This window comes from Mchenga conophoros, linkage group LG1, assembly GCF_057382185.1.
Source record: "Mchenga conophoros isolate Kocher_MC1m ecotype Shallow Benthic linkage group LG1, M_conophoros_male_GT1.1, whole genome shotgun sequence".
NCBI classification, from domain to species: Eukaryota; Metazoa; Chordata; class Actinopteri; order Cichliformes; family Cichlidae; genus Mchenga; species Mchenga conophoros.
Window position 1 is genome coordinate 39092058 of NC_140526.1, and position 27230 is coordinate 39119287.

Below are 27230 nucleotides of genomic sequence, written 5' to 3' on the forward strand. Positions count from 1 at the left end.
CACAGCAGTGATTTTGTGGCTCAATAAAGAGGCCAGAATCACAATCATTTTCATTTGGCCAATATTTGCACACAAACAAGGAATTTCTCCCAGGTTCACTTTGCAATCTTCGTACAACCCCCCCCCCCCCCCCCCAGAAAGGTTTCATTACTGTATAAAATATATAAAAATATACAAACTATAAATGCAAAACGGAGTTTCTGAGGGCTTGTAATATTGATCCTGGTAATCTTTGTTTTTTCTAAAATGGTTCTGTTATCGTTTGCAAATAGAAAATATTTTTTAATTTTTTTGAGAAAACTATTGAAAATCCTTTGCTCTGTTGAAAAAATGCATTTGGAAAGATTTAGACAAAAACTTTAAATTTGGTAAATGAGGCTAATAATCTTGTCCTCATCTATATTTGCCATGGCCTGCATGATGGTTATTGTTAGTTGCTGTAATTCTTAGGTGGAGTTGTTTGTTTTGTCCTGAAGTTTGAGTGTATGTTTTACTGGTTACTCTGTCTGCTTTGTCCCTGTTACAGTTTTATATTAAAACCGGAGTACTGGCAGCTGGCAGTGCTGTCAAACAAAGCTTTTGGGAAATACTTTCAAAAATTGAAATTTTCATTAGGGGACTAATAATTCTGTCCCCATTTGTACATATCCCGTCCATCATCACATGTTCGAACATGTCATTTCTTCTTCTTGTTGGTTTTGCTGGTTATCCTGTTCCATTTCTCCCTGGCTCTTTACTTGCTTGTTTTCCTTACATCCTTTGTGGATTTATTTGTTTGTGTGGACTCTTCCTTCTTGGAGTTTGCCACTACTTTTGGTTTACTTTGCGTCCCTGCCAGCAAACAACATTTCTTATCTTTACACAGTTTTCCTGCTTTTGCTTCCCTATTGATCCCAACACAGATCAAACTATTAACGAATGCTGAGAACGTGTAGGCGGTCCTCTGTATCGATCCATATTGATTTGACTAATGTGGCTTCTGTTGTATTTGTCGTTATAGAGCCAGCTTTAGGCCCCTGTGTTTGTATCTGTGATATATACTGACTGTAGTAAATAACAACCTCAAAGGCAGAAAGCTGAGCAAAGATCTGGGGAAGGTTGTTGTTTCTTTCTAATTAGACTTGAAACCACCTCAAGAAAACAGCTGATCCCTTTGGACTGAGCAGCGTATCAACAGTGCTATAACAGAATTAACAAATGCTTAATTGGACAGAGTAGCTGTAGTCAGATATTAACCTCTTTCCACACAGATACTGAAATGCAAATTAATTTTGTTTAAAGGGTAACATTTTCTATTTTCTGAAATGTTTTACTTCAACCTAACCCTAAACCTGCCCGAGTGGTTTACTGGTGACCTCGTGGATCTCAAGAAGTTAGTGGTTAGATCGGTGAATTCCAATAACAAACCAAGCTCCCATAATGGACCAGGAGGAGCACAAGACATGGATCAAGTATGAAAAGTGCTTTGAATGTGCATTCTTTCTAATATAGGGGTGAATCCTGTGGTTGTGTTCCAGTCTTATAGAAGTCAGTGGGGAAAACTGTCCACCGTATCTTATCTTATCAGATTCGCACCCCTGTGGTTAAAATCTGTCTTTAAAACACCAAAACAACAACAGCAGAAATGCTCATCGTGAGATTTCATAAATGGGACCAGTGGGTTACATCAGGGTAACTACATTATATATAACTACATTATATATAACTACATTATACAGATGATGGCTCCCACATATGCTCTACCACTTGAGACAGCTGAAAGAGCCTTTACCTGGAAAAGTTCATTCATGGAATTCTGGTTGAGTATTCTTGTTTGTCCTTATGTGACATTAGGAAATCTGCTGCCACCCAGTGGATAACAAATTGCCTTAAAATGGGACTGCTCTCATTTCTAATGATTTTATTTTTTTTGACGTAATATCCCACATGCTCAACTAAGCATCCGTGCACTGTTGCACATTCAGCAGCTGTAGTAGGAAGGTAAGAACATCCTCTCCTTGTATCACTGGCTGCTGAGCACAGGCAGCTGCTGTTCTCTGCTTAGATGTTTTTATTATCATATAACTGCTAATAACCACATACAGTTCTGCCACTTTATTTAAACCTCACTGTATAAATTATTCTTTTTCAGACACTTAGGGTATAATCTTTGTGATGCACTGGATCCTTTTTTTGTGTCCTGATAATTGGCACATAGAGACAAACTTTCTTATTATACTTTAAATCAGCCATTCCCAAAGTCAAGAGTGCTGTGGCCCACTTAAAATCCTATGGAGTCCAAGCGATATTACATCTCCACTAATCAAAATACAAGAAAAATTAATGTATTTCCTTAGGGAACAAAAACTATTCTAAAAACATAAACAGCACATGAACAATGATAACTCACACGCTTTACTGAAGTTGTGTTAGTAAATCATGCAATTCTTTCTGTCCTGTACACAGTTTGCGTTTCTCCACTGCAGTCTCGTCTTTCTTTTTTTGTGTGCAATAAAAATACATGTAATATCCATTTTCCTCGTCCGTGCACAGAAACTGAAATGGTCTGGTTGTAGCACAAGTCAGGCAGAAGAAAAAAGCATGGTTTGATGGTTAACCTTCTATACCTGGTATGTTACTGTAATATATTACTGCATTTAATACAGTTACACATGGTATTGCTGGCCCGCACTAGTAATCAGAAACGATCCTATTAACAAACACCTGTGTGATGATGTGGAAATCCACAGACGGAGTTTGGGGTGTATGTTAGTTTAACCATTGTGATTAGCTAATCAGGGCCGATTTTAAAATCATTTTATTTATTCATTTATTTATTTATTTTCCCGTATATTCTAAGTTTCGTGTCCCTTTAAATGTCCATGCATGTCCGCGCTCCGCCCACTGGAGAACTAAACGCGTCAACTGTTGAGGTTTTTGGAGAGTTTGTGCTTTCTTGCGTTCTTTGGCAGTTTATAGGACATGGTAAGTTAAGAAACTGCAATGTTAATTTCTTCTGCAGTTATCTGAGGCGTTAGTAATAAATCTGTCGAGCGAGAGGAAGTTTAGATTGAGGGCAGGAACGGTGTTATGCCCAAAAGTCATCGACTGCCATAAAGGGTTTTGTTTTTATGCGTTATTTATGTCACTGTGACACTTTGTACCCGGATTAAAAAAAACAGGGATGCATAAAAGTCACTGCTGAAAACTGATTGCAGGATCTAACCTGTGACACGAATGTTGTTTGAGGCTTAATCCTGAGAAACAAGTTTGACAGATTTCAGCCCAACAAGTTGTTTATAACATTTGAACAACTTGTTTGCAGCTGAGGGAAAAGTGCATTGTGGCGAAAAGCGCTGACAGCATATTAACGTCAGACAAAACGATTTCGCTCTTTTAGCTTCTCGTCTTCTTTTTGGGTTAATTGTGAGAGAAATCTGTGACCCGAGCAGCTGAAACGCTGAGCCTACACGTTGAAGTCGCTGTAACCTGTTGGCAGCTCTGATTTATTGCTGGTACGTCCGGTTATTGTTCCCGCACAGTTTTTTTCGTTTTCCCGTTTTGTGTGTTTGTATTTTCGGCACACGTCTGCGGTGGTGTCGGACAGCCGCTCCTCGTGTCTTCATATTCTTCTGTTTCGTGTTTGTTTAATGTTCAGCAGTAGTTCTCGAGGCTTTCGCGTGTTTCTTTGGGAATTGGCTGCTTTTTCACTCATTTTCACTTCAACCAGTCAAACCAAGTTGTTATCGTGTCTTTAGGCACTTACTAGACTGTTGTTACTAGAAGCCTGTCACAAAGTAGAAGTTCTTCTCATTATTTGAACGTATGAAAAATACCGGCGATAACAAAGTTTTGATGGATATAAAATCTTATTTTTGATTTGAGCAGTCTGTATTCTGCATTTCAGTCAACTCCAGCTGCTGTCTGTTCTGTCTGTTGGTCATTTTGGAGTTTGTGTAGAAGTAGTTCTGTTCATCGGCACATTTCTTCCTGATGTTTCTTGTTATTTTGTAAACTGGTGGGAACAAATGTGGAATGGGGGGAATGTGGAGGGAACGTTGTACAGCTGGTCCTGAGGTAAACTGAACAGATTGGTTAGAATTCGCAGCGGGACACAAAGAACAATACACAAGGTGCCACAATTCACACTGCATATCAGTAAAATCAGCTGTTCCCTCTGTAGCACAGCTGCTGACCCTGATGTATGCATAGACTGTACATAAAAGAAGGATTGGGGCCACTGTGACATCACTCATTTGTTTCTGGCTTCCAAGTTTTAAGCTCCACCCTTCATGTGTGTTTTTATTTTTTTCAGTTATTTGGAGTCTTAATTGGATGAAAGCATGGACTGCCAAGTTATCGATTCATGCCTTGAGGCGACTTTTGTTGTGATTTGGCGCTAAAATATAAATAAAATTGAATGGAATTGAATGTTAACTACCCTGATTAGCAAGCTCCAGCCATAAACTGTGCTTGAATACTGTAAGTGCTGAGTGACAGACTAATAAAACACTGACCACAACCGAAGTACAGATGTCTTGGGTTGTCTGTACCACACAGCAGATCAGTCTGATAATTACATTAAAAGGCTCCAACGGGCACCAGCAGCACAAACAGCGAGTTCCAGTTCAATGACCTCGTTTACCTCGTTTACAGCTGCTGTGAACAGAATAAACAGTTTGTATTTTTGTAGCAGGCTGTAAACTTTCTCTGTAGTGCTTTATAGTCGGGTATTTTTACATGGGAGTCTCATTTTTAGAGCCATAAATGGAGGCTTCAGCTTGTTTATGAGGCAGTGAGAGTGAGGGTATAAACAAAAAGTTTAGAAATGGTTTTTAAAGCTAAGAATGTCATCCACCCCGATGGGTAACTTCGTAATCAGGTTCTAAATCAAGAGCTTGACAAAAGCCTGGAAGAATGTTTCAGAAGTTCTCTGCAGCGATGTTGGGTCAGCTGGACCGGAGCTACTTTATATAGAAGATATACAACAGCTGGTTTTCAATTAAAGGCTTCTGATCAAGCTGCTCTTTATTTTTTGTGGAGAACTAAAGCACATATTTGTTATACAGCAGGCACTGCTCATTACATGACTAATATCATCCCAGTGACTGTGGTGCTGGAAGCATCAGATAGAAATCTTCCTGATGTGTGAGGAGTGTGTTTTGGTGATGTCTAACCTGTAAACATGCATTTTGGACGGACCATAATTCCCGTGTCCCCCTCATGCAGACGAGATCTGATCTGGTCTGAGGTGAAGTCATTATCATTTTCCGTTTCCTGACCCAGAGTGAAGATGAATGAGGATGCATTCGAGGTTCCAGAGAGGACCGAGTACCGCTACTTGGTACAGGAGGAGGATGAGGAGGAGGTGCAGTATGTGCGTCACAGACACTACATCAGCCCCTTCCTGGTCCTGTCCAAACGCTGCATCTTCCTCATCTGCCTCGGCGTGCTCGCTCTGCTCGCTCTGGCCGCCTACCTGGGTTACATAGCCCAGACGCTGCCACCGGGACTCGCCCAGGTGTCAACTGACTGTGGCGACTTTAGAGGAAGATATGTGAGTTTGTACTCTTCATAATATCAGATCTAAAATGTATTGCAACCACTTTTCAAAAACTACTTTTTAATTCATTTAACCCTCATTTCCTGAAGTCTGTAACTGTAATCTTGTACCAAATGTAATCGTTAACCGAGCTTAGCCTTGCTTTCACTTCCCCAGGATGCTGCAACACACAAGATTTGTGCTTCATCTGCAGAAATAACAAAGTAGAGCTCGTGATCGAATTTGTGTCTTTTTTTCTGTGAACACGAGCTGGCTGCTGCAGGATGAGTTTCATGCAGTCAGCGCTCAGCTCAGTTTATTTACATTCAGTTATTTTTAATGATCATTTTCGCACACTGAGTATTTTTTTATGTTTCTCAAAAAAAAAAGAAGAAGTTTGTTTAATAAACTGCTTAAAAGCAGTAAAGGAACATCAGCCTGACTGTTTGATGGTGGGTCAGGGACACACAGACGTCTATATTCTAGACAACAGCACCCGGATCAGCTTCGAGTATTGGGGTGAAATCCAGAACCGGGTCTCAGACCCTGCACTGGTGCTGTGGTCGCAAATTTTGAAGCCATCCTGATAACCTTCTCCCACCAACGATGTGGAGATCCAACCCTTTTAGATCCAATTAAAATCAAGACACTTAACTCATTCACTGCCATTGACGTCTATAGCCGTCAATTGCAGTGAATGAGTCAATGGGTTTAACTCATTCACTGCCAATGGCTGGCAGTGAATGAGTTAAAAAGATGCTCTGGAAAAGAGTAGAATTCTTGGAACAGAGTTTAATACAATGAATCATATGAACAGCAGGAAAAATACATACAGACATTTAGCAAGAGAATACATAGCAGAAAGCAAGCAAAGCAAAACCCCGGGGTGTACAGCCTTAAGCACAGACAAAAGAGCAACACAGAGACGGACAGAGAGAAACAGCAGAGGGGAAAAACGAGCTGGGGGTGTCCTCTGGTCATCTAATATATAGGGACCAGTATCCCCACCCCCTGCTGCTGGGTAACTTTCCCACCCATCCAAACACAGCTGCAGGGGTCAGGTAGCGGCCAAGGTCTTGGCCAAAGGCCAGTCAGGACTCTGACTACCCCTTGCTCTGGCTTATCACAATAGGTATGACACGGTCAAACATCACACATTAATCCTAATTATTAAATCTTACACAGCAAGTGGCACAATCTTATAACATATAATCTTATAACTACATAGGTTACATGCTTTCTCATATATAAAACCACTTCAGTGTGGGTTCAAAGTGTGTGTGTGTGTGTGTGTGTGTGTGTGTGTGTGTGTGTGTGTGTGTGTGTGTGTGTGTGTGTGTGATTATATCGTATGATATTTTATTGTGATGTGTTCAGGATCTCTGTTACATTGTTAATGTTTTGGTTGTGCTGCATGAAAGACGTTGAGTGTGTATTAGAGAAGGTTAGTTAGCTGGAGAGTGAGTTATTCAGGCGAACTCTCAACAACATCAACTGCCCTGTTACTGTAAAACCTTAATAAACCTTGGTGAAGCAAAATGTATTGCTCTTAAGACTCTACATGAAAGTTAAAATATATATGTTCAGTGCACATAGATATATAGTGTATCAGGGCTCTAGACTAACTTTTTGCCATGGACGAACCGGTACGCCTAACTTTAAAAAGTTAGGCTTACCGGCACAAAAGTTAGGCGCACACAAATTTTATAATAATTTATATAATATAATGTGTTTTTCTGGATACACTGTGCTTTTTCAGCATTCAAAGATTGATGACACCGTGTCAGAGCACTGGCTATGAATTTCAGAAGGATCAGGCCTTAACAGAAAAGTTAGCAATAGTTCTTTTCCTATTACAGCTACATCCACTTCTGTCGTGCCTAGGCTGCTCACTAGGGCTGGGTATCATCACTGATTTCTATAATCCATTCGATTCCGGTTTTCAAAGTCCCGATTCGATTCAACTTAGCCTCAGACAGTCAGAAATATTATAATTCTGATCATTTATCAGTACTGACTTCATCAGAATTGTGAACATCACAGCAGATGCCTTTGTGTGAAAGTAACTGAGAATAAAACACAGAAAAACATGAAGGAGATTTTCCTGGTCTGGCTTTTTATAGCAGATAACCTTAAAAATATTCTACAATGTTCTGCACATAAAGTTTAAATTTCTTCAGTATTGAATAACAGAAAAAACAGGCTTTCTTGTCCGAGGTCATTTAAGTGAAAAAAAGAAAAGAAAAAGACAGCAGCCACAGCGCTGTAAACAACGGTAGACTGGTGGGTAATAAGCGAATGAATAATACAGAAAACAGAGATTGGAGACGGGAAACTGTTCTTGAAGTACAGAGAGAGATAGAGAGAGAGCTAGCTGTGCATGGAGTGTGATTTTAATAGTCGTGGAAGCAAAACATTGATCAAATGTGAAGCGCAGTTTGCTGCTTCTTTTGCTGCTGGCTCGGTGAATTTTGGCTGGAGAGACAAAACCTGCAGCTCAGAATCAGCGCAAAAAGACGTAATCACAGCGCGGACCGGACGCATCAGGATCGCTAAGCTCCGACAGCGTGTCCGTCTACGGGCCAAAAGACAAAGTTGATTCTGATGCGTCGGGTCCGCTCTGTGTTTACGTCTTTGTGTGGAGTCCGTGTACCTGCTCTCATTTGCTGTTTGGTTGTTGTTGAAATGGTTTTGTGAGCTTTAATCTGAGAATCTGGCGTTTCTGGCAAAACACAGTTATATTTAAAAGTCGATTCAGGATTTAATGAATTGATATCGCTTTATTCAAGCTACTCACCTCCCACTTCCACCTGCACTTTCAACTGGACCACGGCCAATCAGAGAGGTCCCGCCCCTTACTATCTCTGATTGGTTTAGTCCACGATAGGGGCATAATGTGTCTGTTGTTGACCACAAGGAAGGTTGCAGATTTTTTTTTTTTTTTTGCTACCCGAACATTTGGTCGCACAGGTGCAACCAAATGTTTTTTTTTAGTCGCACCACTGAAAAATTTGGTCACATTTGTGACCAAATTGGTCGCACTCTAGAGCCCTGTGTATATAGTTACATAGTTATACATATCACACAAAAATCCACCACAGTGCAGTGGGTCCTGGGATCCTCCTCCAAAACTCAGATCTTCAGGAAAGTACAACAAGTATGCTCTGACAGTTTTAATCTTTTCTTTGTAGAAAAATGGAGCCTACTCCTTTAAAGGCATGTCCTACGCTGCTCCACCTGTTGGTGGCCTGCGCTGGGCTCCTCCAGTTGAACCGGTATGCAAGAGTGGGGTTATCGATGCGGGCCACTTTCGCAGCATGTGTCCTCAGGTGAGGCCCTTGTCGAGCACGGGGAAGGTGATGGGCCAGGAGGACTGCCTGTTCATCAACGTTTGGACCCCCACCCTGCAGCCTGACGCCAAGCTTCCTGTCATGGTGTGGATCCACGGAGGATACCTGCACATGCTCAGCGGAGGAGAGAAGGGATACTCGCCTACGGAGAAGCTCGCCGCCGACACAAAAGTGGTTTACGTCAGCTTCAACTACAGACTCAATGCCTTTGGCTTTCTCGCCCTACAGATGCTGAGAGAAGGTTCTCCAAGAAACACCTCAGGTTAGTCGGTGATGCACAGCAGGACGAATGTGGAGTGTTTTACTGCAGCCTGCAAACAACTGGCTGCATGATATTTGTAGCCTGAAGCCTTAGCTGAAACAAGCTAATGAATATACATGTTCTGTAAGACATTTGTTAGATATCAGGAAAGGTTAAAGGAGACCTGTTCAACTCTTCCAATTTTCTGACCCTTATGTAACCTGTTGCAATGGATTTTGACATGATTAATGTCTCAAATAATGAGGTCACTGTGCATACAACTCTCCCCTGTGAGCCTAAAGGCTTCACACTAAACAAGCTTTTCCTACGTTTGCCTCTGTATGTTGTCAGTGACAGAGATCTCAGCACCACAATTATGTCAGCGCACAAGCCCCGCCCACTGGCTTTTCATACCTTTTATTAGTTTTTTCAATGATCTGTAATATCAATGACCTAAAATGAAGCTACGACACAGATTAAATGTCACGATCTGCGAGGCAAATTGTCGGGATATGAGCGGAGCGTGGACCCAAGTGCAGGCAAACGGAGACCAGAACGGATAATGACAAAAAGTGAGTCTTTATTTTGGCTGCTACCAAACTACAAACAGGTGGAACAGGGAAAGCTAAGAAAACCTAAACTGGGAAAAACTAAGCATGGAATAACACCTGAAACTAGAAACAAGAAACTTGAAAACCTGGAAACGGGATGGAGAGCAGAGGTAATCCGGGGGTAACACAAACTATATATACACAGAGAGAAACGAGGAAATGGCGTACAGGAGGGAGACACAGCTGATCCTCCATAAACATTACGACACAGGGAGGAAGCAAAACAGAATACACTGACATAAGACACAGACCTTCAAAGTAAAACAGGAAACACGACACAATACGCAGCCGTGGGACACGGGAAAAGTACAGAGTAGACACGGGAACAGAGACTAACACAGGCGAAGATAAACACAAAGAGAGGAAGGACTATAATCACTAAGAACTAAAGGAAACCAAAACTATGAACAATATATCAAATTGTAAAGTCAGAAATACAAGTACTGGGTTGCAGCCCAGTACAGTGACATTAGAATAAAGTGATAACACAACAGCTAACACTTCTGAAAAAATGTAGTTCTTACAGAAGAAGAACTTTATGAAAAGTTGAAAATTAAGTTTGGCATTATTTGCACTGAAATATAGACGGTATAAAAACAGACTGCTGTGAAATAGACTGAACAGCTATTGCCTAAATTTTAAACTCGACCTTGCAGCTCAATACAAAATCATAGAAATGCATTTAACCTCTGGGGGGTCCTAGAAAAATGCATACACTATTGGGCTTAGAGCCACAAATCGACCACGCCATGAAAAGTGCCATAAAATATCTATATATTAATATTTTTTTCCACTTTAAATTAGCCAATCTTTTAGACCTACTTCTCCTTGAAATATTCATATCAAGTTTTAATTACATTTCGCGGATTTTAACCCTTTATATCCCGGTTTCGTCACATGGCCGCACTGTTTTTTTAGCCCCAAAAAACAAAGAAATCAAATATTTCCCAAAAGATACAATTCCAAGGCCCGGACTCCCGAGTACCACCAACATTCGGAAGATGGCCCATTATTTGGTTGTAATGACCGTGGAATGGGAAATAGCGTTTATAATGGGTTTCAATGGGGCACAAATCGACCACTAGGACCAATAGTGTAAGTTTATCTGTAGCTCAGCCACTGAAGCTAATTTAAGGGAGTCAGACTGGAATTTTGAAATATATGTAACCAGACTTTTTTTTGGAAAAGTTGGCTATATTCCGTTCAACACAGTACAAATGGCGTGTATACGAACAATGAAAAATGGCACAAATCGACCCAAGACCACCCAGAGGTTAAAAAAATATTGTAATAGTAGATCAGTCCAAGTTCATTATCTTGTCCACCTCTGCCTGAGCGCTCCGCACAGTCCTGAAACCTTGGCTACCGGGCTGTGGATTTCACTTCGTTTTTAAGCATCATATCAGTTCTCCACAGTCTGGGCTCCCTGCTCAGTTTAGCTACGTTCCCCTGCTGCTCTGTACAGACAGCAACCTGCTTGGTTTTCCACACGCTTGGTCACACACTGCCCGCTCTGCTCTGCATCCTCAGCCCGGCATTAATTATTCATATTTTACCTAGCTACGCTGCCTTAAATTCATTTATCAATCAGCTGTTGCTAGCTGTGAAAGGAAGAGCAGCCTTGTGTTGTTGTGTAAACGGGCGTGTTGCTAGGCAACCCAGCATGCCATAGTAATGGTTTTGCAATAATTTCTGTGGGGTAAAGATGACATCCTCTGCAGTTCTAGGTATAAGTGGTCATGTTTTCTTTTCGCAGCCCAAAACTCCATATTTGATAAATGAGCCTGAAAATACGAGCTTATTCCAGTATTTTCAAAATGCACAAATCTCCAGTTTAAGATGAGTAAAAATTATTTGACCTGTCAAAGTAACTTAAGGAGACCAAGAGTAGAATATAAAGGTGTAGCTGATAATTATTCATCGACTTTAAATATAATCTGAAACTATAAAAATGGAACGTGTATCATTGTACTGTCTTTGCCTCGCAAAGTGGCTTGAAGTAACTGTTGTGATTCGGCGCTATATAAATAAAACTGATTTGAGAAGCCTGCAGTGAGATGACCAAACGTTGGGTATTTATAACACGTAACAAAGATCTGAATATTAGAATTTTGAGGTAACACTGAAATATGATGCGTGATAGATTATACGAATCAACATATTTAAATCAGATATCTGTCCGACTGACTTGGAAAGCTAGATCGGGTCATTTCGGTGCTTTTGTGACAGCAGACTGATGAGAACACAAAGAGATGGAGAGTGTGAGTTTACCAACAGCAACACATGACAAGTCTGTCCACTTGGTCAGAGTGGTACTTTCACCTCATTCACTCTGCTGTCTGTGCTTACTAATGACGTTTTAAAACCACTCCATCGCTCACACAGTCTGGCTAACAGCCTCTAAACTACAAAGCCTTTCCCTGTCACCATCGACCGCACGGTTAGCGTACGCAGCTGGCATGCGATGTGGAACCGAGACACAGCTTGCGCTCCGTCTTCAGGCCCGTTCTCATTATTGTTTGGTTCCCTCAGAGGTGAACCGTGAGCCATTTACTAAACAAATAAAGTGGAATAAAATGCAGCCGAATTTGAACAAACAAACCTTTTTACATGCTCAGTTAAAGACCCTAATTAGCGTCGTGGAGTTTCAGAAGTAGTGACACTTGCAGGGAGCTTTTAACGGCTTCTGTTAGGTCGCTGCAGTGCATCGTGTGGAGTTAAAGAAGTTCTAATGGCTGTAGTGTATTTTCTTACAAGCCATTTACCACTTAAACCGACCCTTTTAATATTTATGGTGTTTACATTGTGCTCCCAGTTAGAGGGAATGCTGAGAAGTCCATAGCCTTCCATTAAGATGTGTATACTTAATGAATGCTAATGCGATCTTTATAAATGGAGCTCTTTCCTAGGCTTCCTCCTGCTTGTTTGCATTTTTGCGCTGTGAGTCAAGTGGGTCATTTCTGTTACGCAACCCGAATAAGCCCACTGTGACCTTGATGTGACAGAGCCTTGCGTGACACGATGGTGTGATGGCAGGGCACACGACTCCTTTTCGGCATTCCAGAGCCTCCTCTCTGTCCTCTTCACTATCACTGCTCATTTTTAATAGTTGTAATCATCCCCTGCCCCATTTCCTCGCTCCCTCAGCTTGAGATGAGTTAAATTTAGTTCATGCTGCCAGAACACCACAGAAAGCTGGTTTCTGATTGAGAAAATAGGACATCAGAAAAAAGGCTGCATCAAAACCTGACTAATCGATCTCTTCTCAACTCTCCCCTTCCCTCCTCTGCAGGGAATTATGGCTTCCTGGATCAGATCGCAGCTCTGAAGTGGGTTCAGAAGAACATCCGTGTGTTTGGAGGAGATCCTGGCAAAGTTACCATATTTGGACAGAGCTCAGGTATAAACAGTATTAAAAAAAATCATTAAAAGTGTCATCGGGACATGCTGTGACACATGCAGTCTCAAACTTACCCTAAAGGATTGAATGTTTTATGTCTGTGTCCTAGAAAAGATTCGATCTAATTAAAAGAAGAGATAAAATATATTAACAGGAACACAGATTAGATCTGTCATGTGGTGTTGTGATTATAAAATATAACACTCACTTATGTTTTCGAAGTTACAGCAGTAACTCACTTGCTAGTAGAGAATGTGCACATTAAAGTTATTTATAGTGAATGCCCAAAGCAGTTACAGCGATTTGATCAAATCTACAGAAGCATTAAAGACACTGCCAGAGTCGTATAACAGTTATTTAAAAGACAAATCATGTTAAGCACTGATGTGCTGGTAGTATTTTGGTCAGTATTGTACTGCGAATGAACGCAGTGTATACTGACATAAAGAAAACTGTCATTTGAAGTAAAAACAAAAAACTGATAAAAAGAGATGGGTGTGGCGTCAGTGTTTTCCACAGTATTATATTGTATTAATGGCAGTAGCAAGTATACTTTGTATACCTTATGACCATATCATTTAAACAGGGCGATAATCAAACCGTCTGCAGTGGTAGACATTAGAGTCCTGTGGAAGTACATGGTCACTGCTTAAATTTGATTGAAGAGGCTAACTGGCAGCTAGGTGATGCTAATGAAATGCCCTTGATTAACTGATCATTGCTAAAGTATCTATAAAAACAGAAGCTGTGGCAGTTTACTGGTTTGGAGTATTCAGGCGGATGTTACCAGTGTCAGAGTCTTAGCACCCCAGCAAATTTATCCCTGGGTCAAACCCTCTGCCAAAGCTCAGAGAAACTGTAGAACACCAAAGAGCTACACTTCAGACTCAGTTGGCTTCACGAAGTTTGTGACAGAAGAATTAGAAAAATATTGAACAAAATGGCCTTTTTAGAAGGGAAAACGGCAGCAAACCACTGAACAAGAGCTCTAGAACAATTTACTAACTGCGGTAACGTATTTTCCGCACTATAAGGCGCACTTAAAATCCTTTAATTTTCTCAATAATCTACAGAGTGCCTTATGTATGAATTCTGGTTGTGCTTACTGACCTCGAACTGATTTTATGTGCTACACGGCGCTCAAAAATCTGTCAAAAATGTTTTAGTGCGACTTTGGTAAGCTACGAAGCCGCACCGCTTGATCAGTGTTGCCAACTCCTCAGGAAGGAAAATCGCTATTGGTTGTCCTAAAAGTCGCCAGATTTGTCGCTAGTTGCGTTTTAGAAAAAAAGTCGCTAAGGGGGTCTGAAAACTCGCTAAATATAGCGACAAAGTCGCTAAGTTGGCAACACTGCGCTTGATGGATTGTTGGAGCATCGTCAGGTGCCTCGCGGAGTAATCAGTGTCCTAAACTCCATCTTCTTCAGGGCCCAAAGTCAAACGAACCCTGCAGCATCACTGAGAGTTAAAAACTGTCTAAATTCTTTCATCTTTAATAAAATCATCAGCGTTGCTGCTTTACCAGGTGTAACAATTAAGTTTAACATCCAGGCATTTAACGGAGTTAGAAGTTAGCAGGAAGTTAGCTCGCTGGTTTCCACCTAAACATGATATAGCATGTTCTGACTGAGAGATTTCTGAAAAAATTCAAACGTACACCTCTGCTATCACTTCCAACATAAATGAAGACAGAAAACTAAACAGCAGTGACGTTTGTAGGGTCACTGAAGTTGGGCTAGCTGGTATATAAGGATGTGCTACGTGATCGCTAGCGACACAGCTATGTTAGCATAACATAAACACAGTGGAGGTGGAACGTTAACTCTTTCGACTCGATAAAAGTTAACGTGAGGGTTCCCAATGGTTAGGATGCTGTAAACGGACCAAACTTCAGTGAGGAGAACAACTGAGATAATCCATCCACAATATGAGATTAGGTTATAATCCGGTGCACCTTATGGTCCGAAACATACGGTATATGCACCAATCTGTGTGTGAATGGTGCAGATGCACAAATCAGCAATTTATGACTATGTTCATACCAGAAATTTCAAAATGCCTTTTGCAGTGCAGCCTGATGGAAATGCTATCACAGAACCTAATAAGAACTGCAGAATGCCACAAACCTCAATGAACTGAAGCGATCTGTAAACAAGAGTGGGCCAAAATTCTTCCACAACCACATGAAAGATAATTACTTGCTCCTAAAAGTCCTGAAAACATAAGTGTACACTTCACATCTTTTGGGAGAGTTTGAACGTGCAGGTGCTTGCTATGTTGTCTATGTATTTAATAATAAGGCAAACCAGTAGAACCGCTCCATCACCTGCAACCAGCTGCTGCTCCCATTTTTGTACTTTGCTCTCCTAAAGGTGGAACGTCAGTGTGGACCCTGATGATGTCACCATTAGCCAAGGGTCTCTTTCATGCAGCAGTGGACATGAGCGGCTCGTACATTTACAATGCGACCCTGGAACAAGCCGAGGTGGACAACCTGGCGTTCCTGAATAAGACGGGCTGCGGAGATCTGGCCTGCCTGAGGCGCCTCTCTATCGGACAGGTCCTGCAGGTAGGGGGAGGAGGAGGCAGACAATCCATCCTAACTGGAGAGCCTTGCTGTAAAAAATCTGTGAAAGGCAACGAAGCTATCACAGTAATAAAAAATCTAATAACAGAAAAACGTTAATTTCTGTAATATTCTCCTTAATGTCTAAAGATATCAGGAAATATCTCATTCGTAGCTCATCTATCCAAACGGTTCTGACATTTTGATCAAAATTAAAATTACATTTTTCATTTTGATGGCTCATAATGTCACGTCCAGGTGCCAAAAGACCTGGACATCTCTAATTTTCCTATGCAGTTGATGAATAAATGGGACACTAAATATAATTTGCAGCCATGATTACAGGCAGCTTTCCCTCAAACACCACTGAGCTTCATTAAACTGAGGATCCTCTGATGAGAAGAGAACCTGTAGGTACATGAAGAGCTTCATTTCAACATGACGATGACCCCGGGAGGAATTATGAATAATGTATGTCATGAAATGATGATGACAGCTGAACTTTTAAAACTGTGACAGTCATCAGACTGCAGGTTACTGTTATTAGGTTTTTAAAATGTCAAAGTAAGTGATTCAAGATGCCACTCAGGAGACTGGAAAAAGAGCAGTTTCCGTCTTATTTTACCCCGTAATTCTGTTAAATACAAATTAAAAAATAGTCGTGTTTTATGAAAGCGAAACCTAAACTCACTGTGGACCAGTCGTCTTTACATACATTGTGCTCCTCTCCTGTCCAAAAGAACCATTAAGATGAATATAAGTTTGTTTCCTTCGTCTTGAATCTTATGCTAAAAACAACAAGCATGTATTCCTAGGCCATCCCATGGCAGGAGTACCCCTCCTGGGCAGCAGATGAGATGACTGACCTCCCCACCAAAGGGAAATCCATCGGCCCGGTTGCAGTAGTGGACGGCTACGTCCTCAAAGCGCCCCCTTTTGAGCTGTGGGAGAAGAAAGGAGAGCACAGTGACGTCCCTTTCCTTGTCGGAACAACAGAGCAAGAGGCTGACTTCGCGTGAGTTCACCTGCTTCCGTTTCTCCACATTCAGCTTGTGCTGAGATGAGTCTCCACTTCAGTGCTGTGTTTCCTCCACAGTCCTCCATCTACAAACATCTCCGAGTGGACCTGGGGGGACTACACGTGGTTCGTAACAGGTAACGGCTTTAAAGGGGGTGTAACCCAGGTTTTTTTTTGTAGACGTCTTCTAAATTTATCGCATGCAAGCAACCATGGAGCCACTGTGCTGGAAGAAATGACTGCTATGGTAAAATGGTACATGGCCTGTATTTGTATAGCGCTTTTCTAGTCCCTAAGGACCCCAAAGCGCTTTACACAACCAGTCATCCACCCATTGGTGATAGCAGCTACATTGTAGCCACAGCCACCCTGGGGCGCACTGACAGAGGCGAGGCCGCCGGACACTGGCGCCACCTGGCCCTCTGACCACCACCAGTAGGCAACGGGTGAAGTGTCTTGCCCAAGGACACAACGACCGAGACTGTCCAAGCCGGGGCTCGAACCGGCAACCTTCCGATTACAAGGCGAACTCCCAACTCTTGAGCCACGATCAAGGATTCTCTCAGAGATTGTAGCCACTTGGCTTCAGGGAATTAGACCAAGATCAGGGTTAGTGCTTTGTAGTTTGTAGTGATGGTTGAATGAAGTCACAGGAGGCTTGGGAATTTGATTGAGAATATTTGAATCATTAATGAATCAATATCTTTACAAACATGGCCCAATAAACATGCCTGTGTGTGTGTATTGGTTGCACCATAGAGCAGCGGTCCCCAACCCCCGGGACACAGTCTGGTACCGGTCCGTGAGTCATTTGGTACCGGGCCGCAAGAGTTGAGGCTCCGGTGTGAAATTTATGGTTTTCAGGGTCTTTTCCCGTGATGAAGCTGTGTGTCTTGTTTTGAAAGAAATATTTACGCGTTACCATAGCGACCAGAGAGCATTAAGGTGCAGAGAGGAGGATGTTACTCTCAGTGTTGTTGGCGCATTTCAGGAGGACGCTGCTAATAAAGTTACACAATTACACAGTGAATTCGCGTTTATTATTATATTTACAAAATACCACAGTTTTTGTCTCGGTCATATCATTTTATTTTGTTGTATTTTGTTGCACCTTAATGGCCGGTCTGTGAAAATATTGTCTGACATTAAACTGGTCCGTGGCGCAAAAAAGGTTGGGGCCCGCTGCCATAGAGTACCCTATGGCTGCAACCTGCAACCAAGGAAATTTTGAGCATCGTATACTTCTCAGGAATCCATTTCACCTTGCTACTGCTGGGCGTCTCCAGCAGCTACTCATGGAATACAGAATTTTGCGTAGTGATTAGCCACGCCCCCTCTCTAGGTCTGTGTGACTGGGGCTTCAGGGAAACGCTGGTAACAGAACCTTTATCCTAAATATGAGAATCATTCATTCAAACAAGGTCAGTCTCACTTACACTCTGGGTTTCCTAGCAACACATCTAAAAGATGTGAATCACATGATCACATGAAAGGTTGTCAGGATAGGCAAAGAACAAACAGACTGAAAGAAATTTCCTAAAATATTAGTAAGATATTGGGCCTTAAAGCAGACCCAGGCTTTCTACTGTCTCTACTTGTTAAAAAGGAGTTCTTCCTCCTTACTGTTGCCATGTGCTTAACATTCAAGGTTTTTTTACTGTATATTTTTTACCTGATCAGGTAAAATTATTAGCGTGGAGGAAAAAGATTTTAGAAAATAAGGTTAGGTGTGCTCTATAAAGTACCATGACAGTGTAGCCCATTAAGAAGTCAACCACGCTCTTGACACTGAAAACTAGGCTTTACCTCACTAAGCCCAAATCCAGTTTCATAGTTCAGGCCACTGTTCTGTTTGATTGCATCCTGCTCACTGACGTATGATGCCAGGGACTGAAACTGAGTTTAAACAGGAAAATCTGTGTAAGCACTTCACATGATAACATATTATGTGTGGACTGTATATGTCTGTGTCGTTTTCCTCTCAGCTAAACTTAAGTCATTCGGCGACGGTCTCGTCAAGGAGGCGTTGCGGCTGTATCCATCTTCAGCCTGGTGTCCAACCAAAGACCGCTGCCCAGAGAGGTCCTATACCACCATGGTGTCTGACATCAGGGTCACCTGTCCCAACAACGACCTGGCCCAGAGGGCTGCAGGTAAACTCATGGATCACTGAATAATATCATGATTATAATAATAAAATTGATAATAGGTTCTCCCATAATAAGAGCTTTAACCCAGATGTGCAGTGCTCAGTGATGATTAAGTGGCAGCTGGAAAACCAGCAGGGTGGATCATCTAAGTGTTTTGAAGTGGAGGCCTCACCATGGTTACTGCAACTGGTTGAATAAAGTTTGACCAATTTCTGACTGAATTGTTATTTCACAACACCCAATTTCCATCTTAGGCTTCACTTTGTCTCCACTCTAACCAGTATATGTGGGGGATTAGAGTTGAGTCTCTCTAACCCAGACCTTCCCAAAGTGTGGGGCCCGCCCCCTAGGGGGGGTGCAGAGCCATGGCAGGGGGGGTGCAGGATGAAAGGGGGGGGAGGGGGGAACAAAACGCTTGGACACTGCTAGCACAGGCGCCTACAGAAACGCAAAGCAGGAGATGAAGCATCGCTGAATATGTTTCCAAACCAACTTCATTCTAAGCCAAAGACTAGAAAATATGGTGAAGCATGTCTGCCCTTTGGCTTCACCTGCACAAGTGCCGAGGTAGGTCTCCCTGCAGAATTGGTTTTCCCTTCGTCGGGAGCAGCGCTGGGCTGTTTAAATCACGGACGCGGGGGGGGGGGGCAAACATTTTTCTGTAAAACAAAGGGGGGCCCAGCAAAAAAAGTTTGGGAACCACTGCTCTAACCAATCACCACATCAGTCAAGATTCAGTCAGCACGCTTAGTCAGCATACTGGTTTATACCCTTATTGTAAGAGGCAGAGGAAGTAAAAGCTGTCTACCTTTCCTTGGCTGCAGTGCTCAGCTTTAGTCTTGGCCATGGCCCTGGTAGCTGCCCTCTTGCAGCACACTGTCTTTTCATTTATTCTAGTTTGGAGATGATGATGATGGATCCCCACACACATTCATTTAGAAGCAAAGATGTGGCTATATTAAACTTTATCAAAGTGTAACATATACAGTACCTCATATTGATAATATTGATCCATCACCCAGAGCAACCCTACTCTGACATGTAGTTGAGTAGAAGAAAATCTAAATATTACAGTAAAAGTATCTGAGAACAGAAGTTATTTGCTTTCTTTGTTTCTTTGCTTTGTAATCTTTACTTTATAATACTTTCTGATATATTTATTGGTTCTTAGTGAGAGCGACAAAAGCTGAGTGTTTTTCTCTGCTGATACCAAAAGTGAAGTGATCTCCGACATATTAGTATAATGTAACACAAATATATGTTACAAGTCGTTTTCTTTTCACAGTAGCAAGCCCCCTTCCTTCCTTTGCAGTATGGCACCATTGTGCTTCGTGTAGGTTTGGTGTCAGCGGTGAAACTCTGAGTAAAGTGACATTTAGCTGTTGTGTGAGGCGACTGCAGGGCATCCTGGGTGATTTTTCTTCCACTTGCTTCATTGGGTTTTTTATCTTGTGCAGCTTGGTTTTTTTTGTTTGTTTTTTTGTCTTTTTTTTCATCTCTCGCTGAGTCACAGTCAATCTGGGCTCGAAATGACTGATAAATGGGAGATTCAAAAGGAACCTACATGTTGGTTTCAGCAAGAAATGAAACATTGCTTGTGGCTGAAATAATAGAAAAAAGCTTTTCAAATAACATTTGACTCTAAAAATGTACGTAACACCAAAAAAACACAGTTAGGTAGGTTTTATGTTTCTTAGAACAGAAATATACCGACTGTATGTACTCACATTACACTTTCATTGCATATTAACATTTTTTGTTGCTATATACTTATTTTCCAACAATTTTCACACGCCCTAATTTGCCAAAAGTATTCAGTCACCCAACCAAATCCCTGAAGGTTCAGGTGGTCTAATCACCTCCGTGGCCACAGGTGCATACACCCGTGCATGGTACCACGATAATACACCACCTGTGCAATAAGCCCAGTCAGGAAATTTCCAGTCAACCTTTAGTGGTATTATAACACAGTGGAAGACCACATGAAATCTTCGAGTGGATGTGCAGAGGTTGTTAACTTTCTGCAGAGCCAATCACTACAGACCTCCAAACTTCATGTGCTCGTCCGATTAGCTGAAGAACAGTTCATGGAATGGGTTTCCTATGCTGAGCAACTGCGTCTAAGCCTTACGTTACGGGATGTAACGCCACTGGACTGTAGAGCAGTGGAGACATGATCTCTGAAGTGATGAATGACACTTCTGTCTAGGATGTCACAGGGTGAGAAGCTGGGTCCTTCACAGATGGCCGTTCACTCTCACAGCCTTGTTAGCTAGTTAAGCTAACATGCACGTCTTTGGATTAAGGGAGGAAACTGGAGTACAAGAACTTAACTTCAGCCCCTAAATGTGTCACATGCAGGCAATTTGAAGTTTTAGCTTTAAAAACATGAATATTTCACAGTTCCAGCTGTTTTAAATCTTTGCTGCTTTTCAGGAAGGTTTGGACTGCTGCCCCAAGATTTCACAAGTGAGGGATCAGCAACAGTGTAGCTAAGCTTTTTATTTCATCCTGTCATGAGTGTCGAGAAAGAACAAAAAGTATGAGATGTCATTGGATGTCAAAGATCAACTTTTTTTGCATATAGTTCGGATCTCTGGAGGGAACTTCTATCCAGCTGGTCTTCCATCCTCGCTGACTTGCATCAGAGGTTTTGCAGACACATCGAATTGCTGCTAAAATAATCTCCCAAAAAATGTGTAATTTGAACACTCCAGTGAAAACTCCCCCCCAGACTTGCGCACTAAACGTTTGATCGTATTCGTGAATGTCAAGCATTAAAATATAAATCCAAACTAGAGTCGCTTCAACAAAGGCCCAATTAATTAATAAGCCAGAGGACAGATGGGTAATCTAAAACTATTTTTCCATTTAAGTTACTTTTAAAGTCCACGACTCAAACATTCCACTCGTATTCGCTTTAGTGTGTTGGTACATTTATTTCTCATTATATTGAGGAATGATGGTAAAAAGAATGTGGTGACTTTGCCTTTGGCTTCAAGAGACTATTGCAGACATTTTCAGTTTTCTGACACTGTGGAAGCAAAGAAATCATAAAAAAGATGTGAGGTCGCTTCCACCTGTGTAATGTCAGCAATGCTTGCGTAATTCAAAGTTTCTTTTGTCGTAAGTGTTTGAAACAAATGTCAAAAGTGTTTTTCACATTTGACATTTGGTTGAAGATTCTTTTTCTTCAGGTGACAAGAGTAATTTTAATAACAACAATTAATAAAGAGGCATTGATGCTGCAACTGCAGGATTTGTTTTCTTTTGTGTTTATGAAGATAGAAAGTGGAACATTTACAGCAGGATACATTTGGTTTTTTGTCATTTTTGACAGTCTAATAAGCTCTTTTGTAACCATTTCTCAGCTGCTCTCAAAAGTCCGGTGTATCGCTACGTGGTGAGGCACACGCCATCCGGACCTGTCAACACGTCCAGCGACCTGCTGCCATTCCCCAGCCGCTTCTCCTTCCACTGTCTGGATGCCGTGGCGTTCTTTGGAGGGCTGGAGTTCATTTTAGGGAAACCTCTCTCCGATAAGGACCGGCGCTTTCAGGATCTCATCACACGCAATCTCGTCAGCTTTGCCAAAACAGGTGAGGGCTGTTTGTAAATCATAGATAAGAGAAGTTATTGTGTGTGTGGAGTTAAAATAGTGGATTCAGGGCTTCAAATAAGTCTTTGCAAGTAATTGCTGTGAGCCAAAACTTCAGGCTAATAGACAAGTTCAGATATCTCTGTGCTTGAGAATGAACAAAATGCCACCTGCCTAAACCTTCTGTTTGCGAGGTGCAGCCAATCAGAAGAAGAGGAATAAAAACAGTTAACTGAGGTGCTACACTTTGTGTTTTAAAAAAAATCAAAGTGAGCAAACCCTACTTTATCAGATGTGATGTGATGATGGCAAGAACCCGTCTTTTTGTATTTGTATTACACATCAGTGTTTGTGCTGCTCGCCCATCTCACTGCTGCCACTCAGGACCAGAAAATGACCCCTAAAATTCCTCTAAGGAGCAGAAGAGAACAATAAGAGAATAGGGTTGCTCTTAGCATCCGAGATAAAAGCAGGTTCCTAACACTAAATGGTGTTTCTCCTTCTGCACATCTCTATCAGCTGACCTCTGTGCCCTTTGTTAAGCAGTGCTCGGAGCTTGCTGATGTTCCTTTGTTCAGAGTACCTGTGAGTTAACTTATAGCTCAGGAGGTACTTTGAACAAATTCAGCAGAAACAATCCTCATCCATCGAAAAATGTGATGTAAAAGACTTTTAGCCTTATGAAGGGCTCATAAGGAACTACCTTGGATTTCTCATTTGATGACTCAGTGTATTAGTGTGACGTGTTTTTTTTTTTTCTTTGCCTTTGTACATTGAAATTCATGTCATCACGGCGTGTCTTTATTAAGCAGCAGCCTCCAATGCTGAAAATGAAACTGCATTACACCGATGGCAATTTGAGGCTGGCTCCCAAAGATTTTGGACTCCGTCGATAGTTTGCCGTTTTGTAACAAATGTAAGGTGGTGAGATTTTGTGTAGCTGATCCACTTGCTTGCTTTGAAGGGTTAAAGCCTGTTTGTGGCTGATTGCCAGCACATGGCTTTTACCCATCGGCTGTGTGCGTGTGCTGCAGACTGTGCCGTATCATATTGTGCACAATTTTACATGAAAGTGTCATATTGTCACATCATTGCTACAAGCACACCATGTGTTTATATTTTTCAGTGTGGACTACAACAAGAAAAACCCAGGCGTGTCATACCACGTGTCCAATGATTGATTTAGTAAAACCGAAGCTACTCCAACAACCTCCAGCAAAGCACAACGCTTTGAAAAATATCCATGAAAACTGTTCTCACCAAAGGTGGGAGACACAAGCAGGTGGTGACTGAAAAGTTAAAAAATGACTCAAACTAATTCACTTGCTAGTCGCACTCCATATGACACGAAGAGCAAATGCTGGGTTGAAATGATGGATCCAGTTATATGATGGTAAAGGAGAGCTTCGAGTATTTTCTTTTTCTATATCATCAGTTGTTATCACACGTTTTCTCCAGATATTGACATGATTTTGAGGTTATATCGCTCACCCCTTAGCACACTGGTGGACAGTAAATGGTCGGACACACAGAGATGTGGGTTCATCTGAAATTCTGATGGATATAACGTCCACTACTGAGACCCAAGCACACCCTCACAAGAGTGGCTGATACAACAGTGGTGACAGATGGCTACAAAGGGAGCGGGACACACGTTGACTCCACTAATTTCCTTTTTGCATATCACTTTCAGAGGCAGCCAAAAAGGATAAGGAACTGGCCAGATGCAGATTTAAAAAGGAAAACATACTGTACACTAGACTGTGTGCTGGACGAGGGGATTTGACCTTGTCCACCTCCCGCCTTGATACTTTTGTGCCTTCAAGTTACACTGTTTCTCTTTACTCCTTGCAGGTAAGGTGGAGACAAAGTGGTCCGAGTACCCATCAGCCATTGCTTTCTTGTCCGACATCCTTGAGGTGGACAGTAACTACACCTCTCCTCAGTGTGATCTGTGGAGGAAGAACGGCCTGTATGCCTACGCCTGGATGAACTGAGCACAGACGGCAGCTGGAAGTCACTTTGCAGTTTCTCTGCTTTGTCTCTCATCCAGCTCAAATCCCACAGCAGCCGCTGTTAGTTTGAATCCTCAACAGAGATGAAACGTTTGTTTGAGGCAGCGTTTGATTGCTCAATCTTAAATCTATTATTTTAAAGTCCAGCAACGAGCCATATTTGTGTTTTAAATAATTTCTCACTTCATTCCTAGTTTAAGTTTGTGTGGTTTTTTTTCCAGTTACATTTCCTATCTTGGCCAGGTCTCCCTTGAAAAAGAGGTTTTTAATCTCAATGGGATCTTCCTGGTTAAATAAAGGTTAATAAATAAATTTCAGTTAGAGGTGCAGGGAATTCTGGCTGATCCACAGGATGTCGCTATGGACCGTTTTAAAACTAACAGCTTTATATTCAAGGAAGCTTATCTTGTTTGCATTAGAGCGAGGTGAGAAAGACTTAACAGACTCTGGGTCTGCATAAAGTAACTGTACATTAAACTAGGTGTGTAAGTGTAATGGAGCAGACCAATGGGAGCTGCAGTGAACTTGGGTTGTTATGGGTTTCAAAGAAAACATGTTTGTGCCAAATCAATCTGAAACATGAAATGAAGTCCCCTTTATCTGGGTGCAGTCATGTAACATTACTTTAAAACACACAGGAAGTTAAACTTCGCTGATCTGCTGAACATGTTTATAGATCAAAAACAAGTTAGAACCCTCTTCAAAAACCTCGTGAAATCCACTCGACCGAGGGAAAGTTCTTCAAGTCTGGCTCCTCAGAGCAGTTTTGGAAATATACAAAAGAAAGTTTTTCTTTCCTCAAATTAAGCTTTAAAAAGGTAAAACATTTGGATAAAGGCAGGAATGCTGTTTTCCTCCTCTTTATATGTAATATGATGAAACATTTCTAAACCTGGAGTCTCTAAGAAGAAGTCCCTGTTTGACCGCTCACGCTGTGCAGCAGCTTCTGTTTCTGACCTTTGAATGGTCATCACTGGGATGAGAGCGGGTCTGCAGCTGAAACTCAGCAGCCGTGTCAGCCAAGTCGGACATGAAGCGAGACCAAATTGAAAACAGAGGAAACACTTTGGCCACACCAACACAATCTCCTCTTATCAACTGTGCTAACTGAAAGATTTGCCTTCCTGCAACTTCATCCACTCACAAAAATGAAAATGAAAGTGAAGTGTCTTTCAAGGTTTTTAGAAACTGAAGAGAATCCAGTGCACTCTGCAGATGAATAAGTGTAAGTGGGGACTGGGTCTTTCAGAAAGTACCAGCTGCTCTGAGGGCAGTTCAGAGGCGTACAAGGAGACACATTTGATTTCTTCTTTTTTATAAGCCAGAACATTTCTTCTCCAGCTGATATAAAGCAATAATAACCTTAACGAAGGCTCAGTGTGTCTCTCATCTTTGCAGATTGTTGCTGCTAAAGCCTTTAACTGCTTCTAATGTTTTTAAAGAAGTGCAAGGGTTCTTCAGATCATTTGTTTTCTAAAGACGTGCAAAGTCTTGTTAAATATATTTGAGAATACAAAGGAAGGATATCATTTCACTATCATTTCTGTCAACCTGGAATTTCGGGGTTTGCCAGGACACATCCAGTCCTGATGACTAAAAGGCTTTTCGAGGATTTACTTTGTGTCCTTTATTCAGATTTTAAATGAAAGACTGCAGTTACATTCCTCCTGCTTCACAAAGTTTAGTGAAATCGCAAAATAAGTTAAAAAGAAATGATCTTAATAAGAAGCTTAACGCGACTTTGTAACCATTTGTCTAATGTCCAAAGTCCACTCAGACAGAGACACAAACATAGTTGTTACAGCTGTAAAAGTATGTAAGTACACCCAGGTCATTTTCACACGGACTCTTTGTCTGTATTTACAGAGGAAATATTAAGGTATGAAGGGAATATTTTTAAAAAAGAGATTTTTGCTTTATAATTTCAAGACAAATGTGTCCGTGTTATTGTCAACTGTGAATGTGCTGTTGAGTCACGGGATGTTAGTTTTGAATTTTGTCACTTTCTGCTGTTTGCACTGATTTCAAGCTTGGCCACTGCGAACATGTGAACACGTTTCGTTCTTTGTATATTTGATTTAATTTGTTTTGATTGGTTTTAAATGCTCGCTTCCTTTTGCTCCTCATTTGTTGTGTTGTTATGTGAATCCAATCAGCAGACAGTATGTATTTAAAGATGTACCACATTTCCATTTTAATCAAACGACACTAATCATTGCCATCAGTTTGTTTCTATCTGCTTTGGTTTTGCATCGTGTTTCTGTTGTTTTTGGAAACAGCACTTTGATGATTATATTTGGCTGTGTGTTCATGTGTTGATGTTCACTTTTGTATGTTCAATAAAACTGCATCATGCTGACTGTTGTTAACCTGCTAAACTTGAGGATTAGTATTAGTAAATTAGTATCGTTCTCTTGGTTGGAAGGATGTAAACGTTTTGTTCGTTTGTTTGTTTTTTACAGTTTAATGAATTTCCTGTATTAACTGTCCAGTTTTGTTGATCAATACAATAAGAGTAGCACAAATTACCAAGTCAGAAATAAGTAGACTTAGTAAGGAACCAAGTAAGAAAAAATATAGCACAAGCTAAGGTTTTACATGTGTTTCTTTCTAGAAGCAGAGCAGGAATTTATCTAAAGAGATGCAGCTGAAATAAAATCAATATGTCTTTGATATAAAGGTCTGTTAGAAATTGTCACAGTTGGTGTGCGGTTGGGTAGGTTGAGAGCCATTCACTGGCTAAATCGTGAAAGTTAAGAT

At 41.4% G+C, this 27230-nt stretch overlaps 1 protein-coding gene across 1 annotated transcript; it reads left to right on the forward strand.

Annotated features, from left to right (window-relative positions):
- Positions 1-2883: 2883 nt before the first annotated feature.
- Positions 2884-26342, forward strand: LOC146583799 (uncharacterized). The gene is made up of 10 exons (XM_085277590.1): positions 2884-2964; positions 5266-5536; positions 8713-9133; positions 13016-13123; positions 15496-15692; positions 16505-16704; positions 16786-16844; positions 18693-18860; positions 22229-22456; positions 24310-26342. The coding sequence occupies exons 2-10, from the start codon at positions 5273-5275 to the stop codon at positions 24450-24452; spliced, it is 1788 nt and encodes a 595-aa protein (XP_085133716.1). The 5' UTR covers positions 2884-2964; positions 5266-5272; the 3' UTR covers positions 24453-26342.
- Positions 26343-27230: the final 888 nt, after the last annotated feature.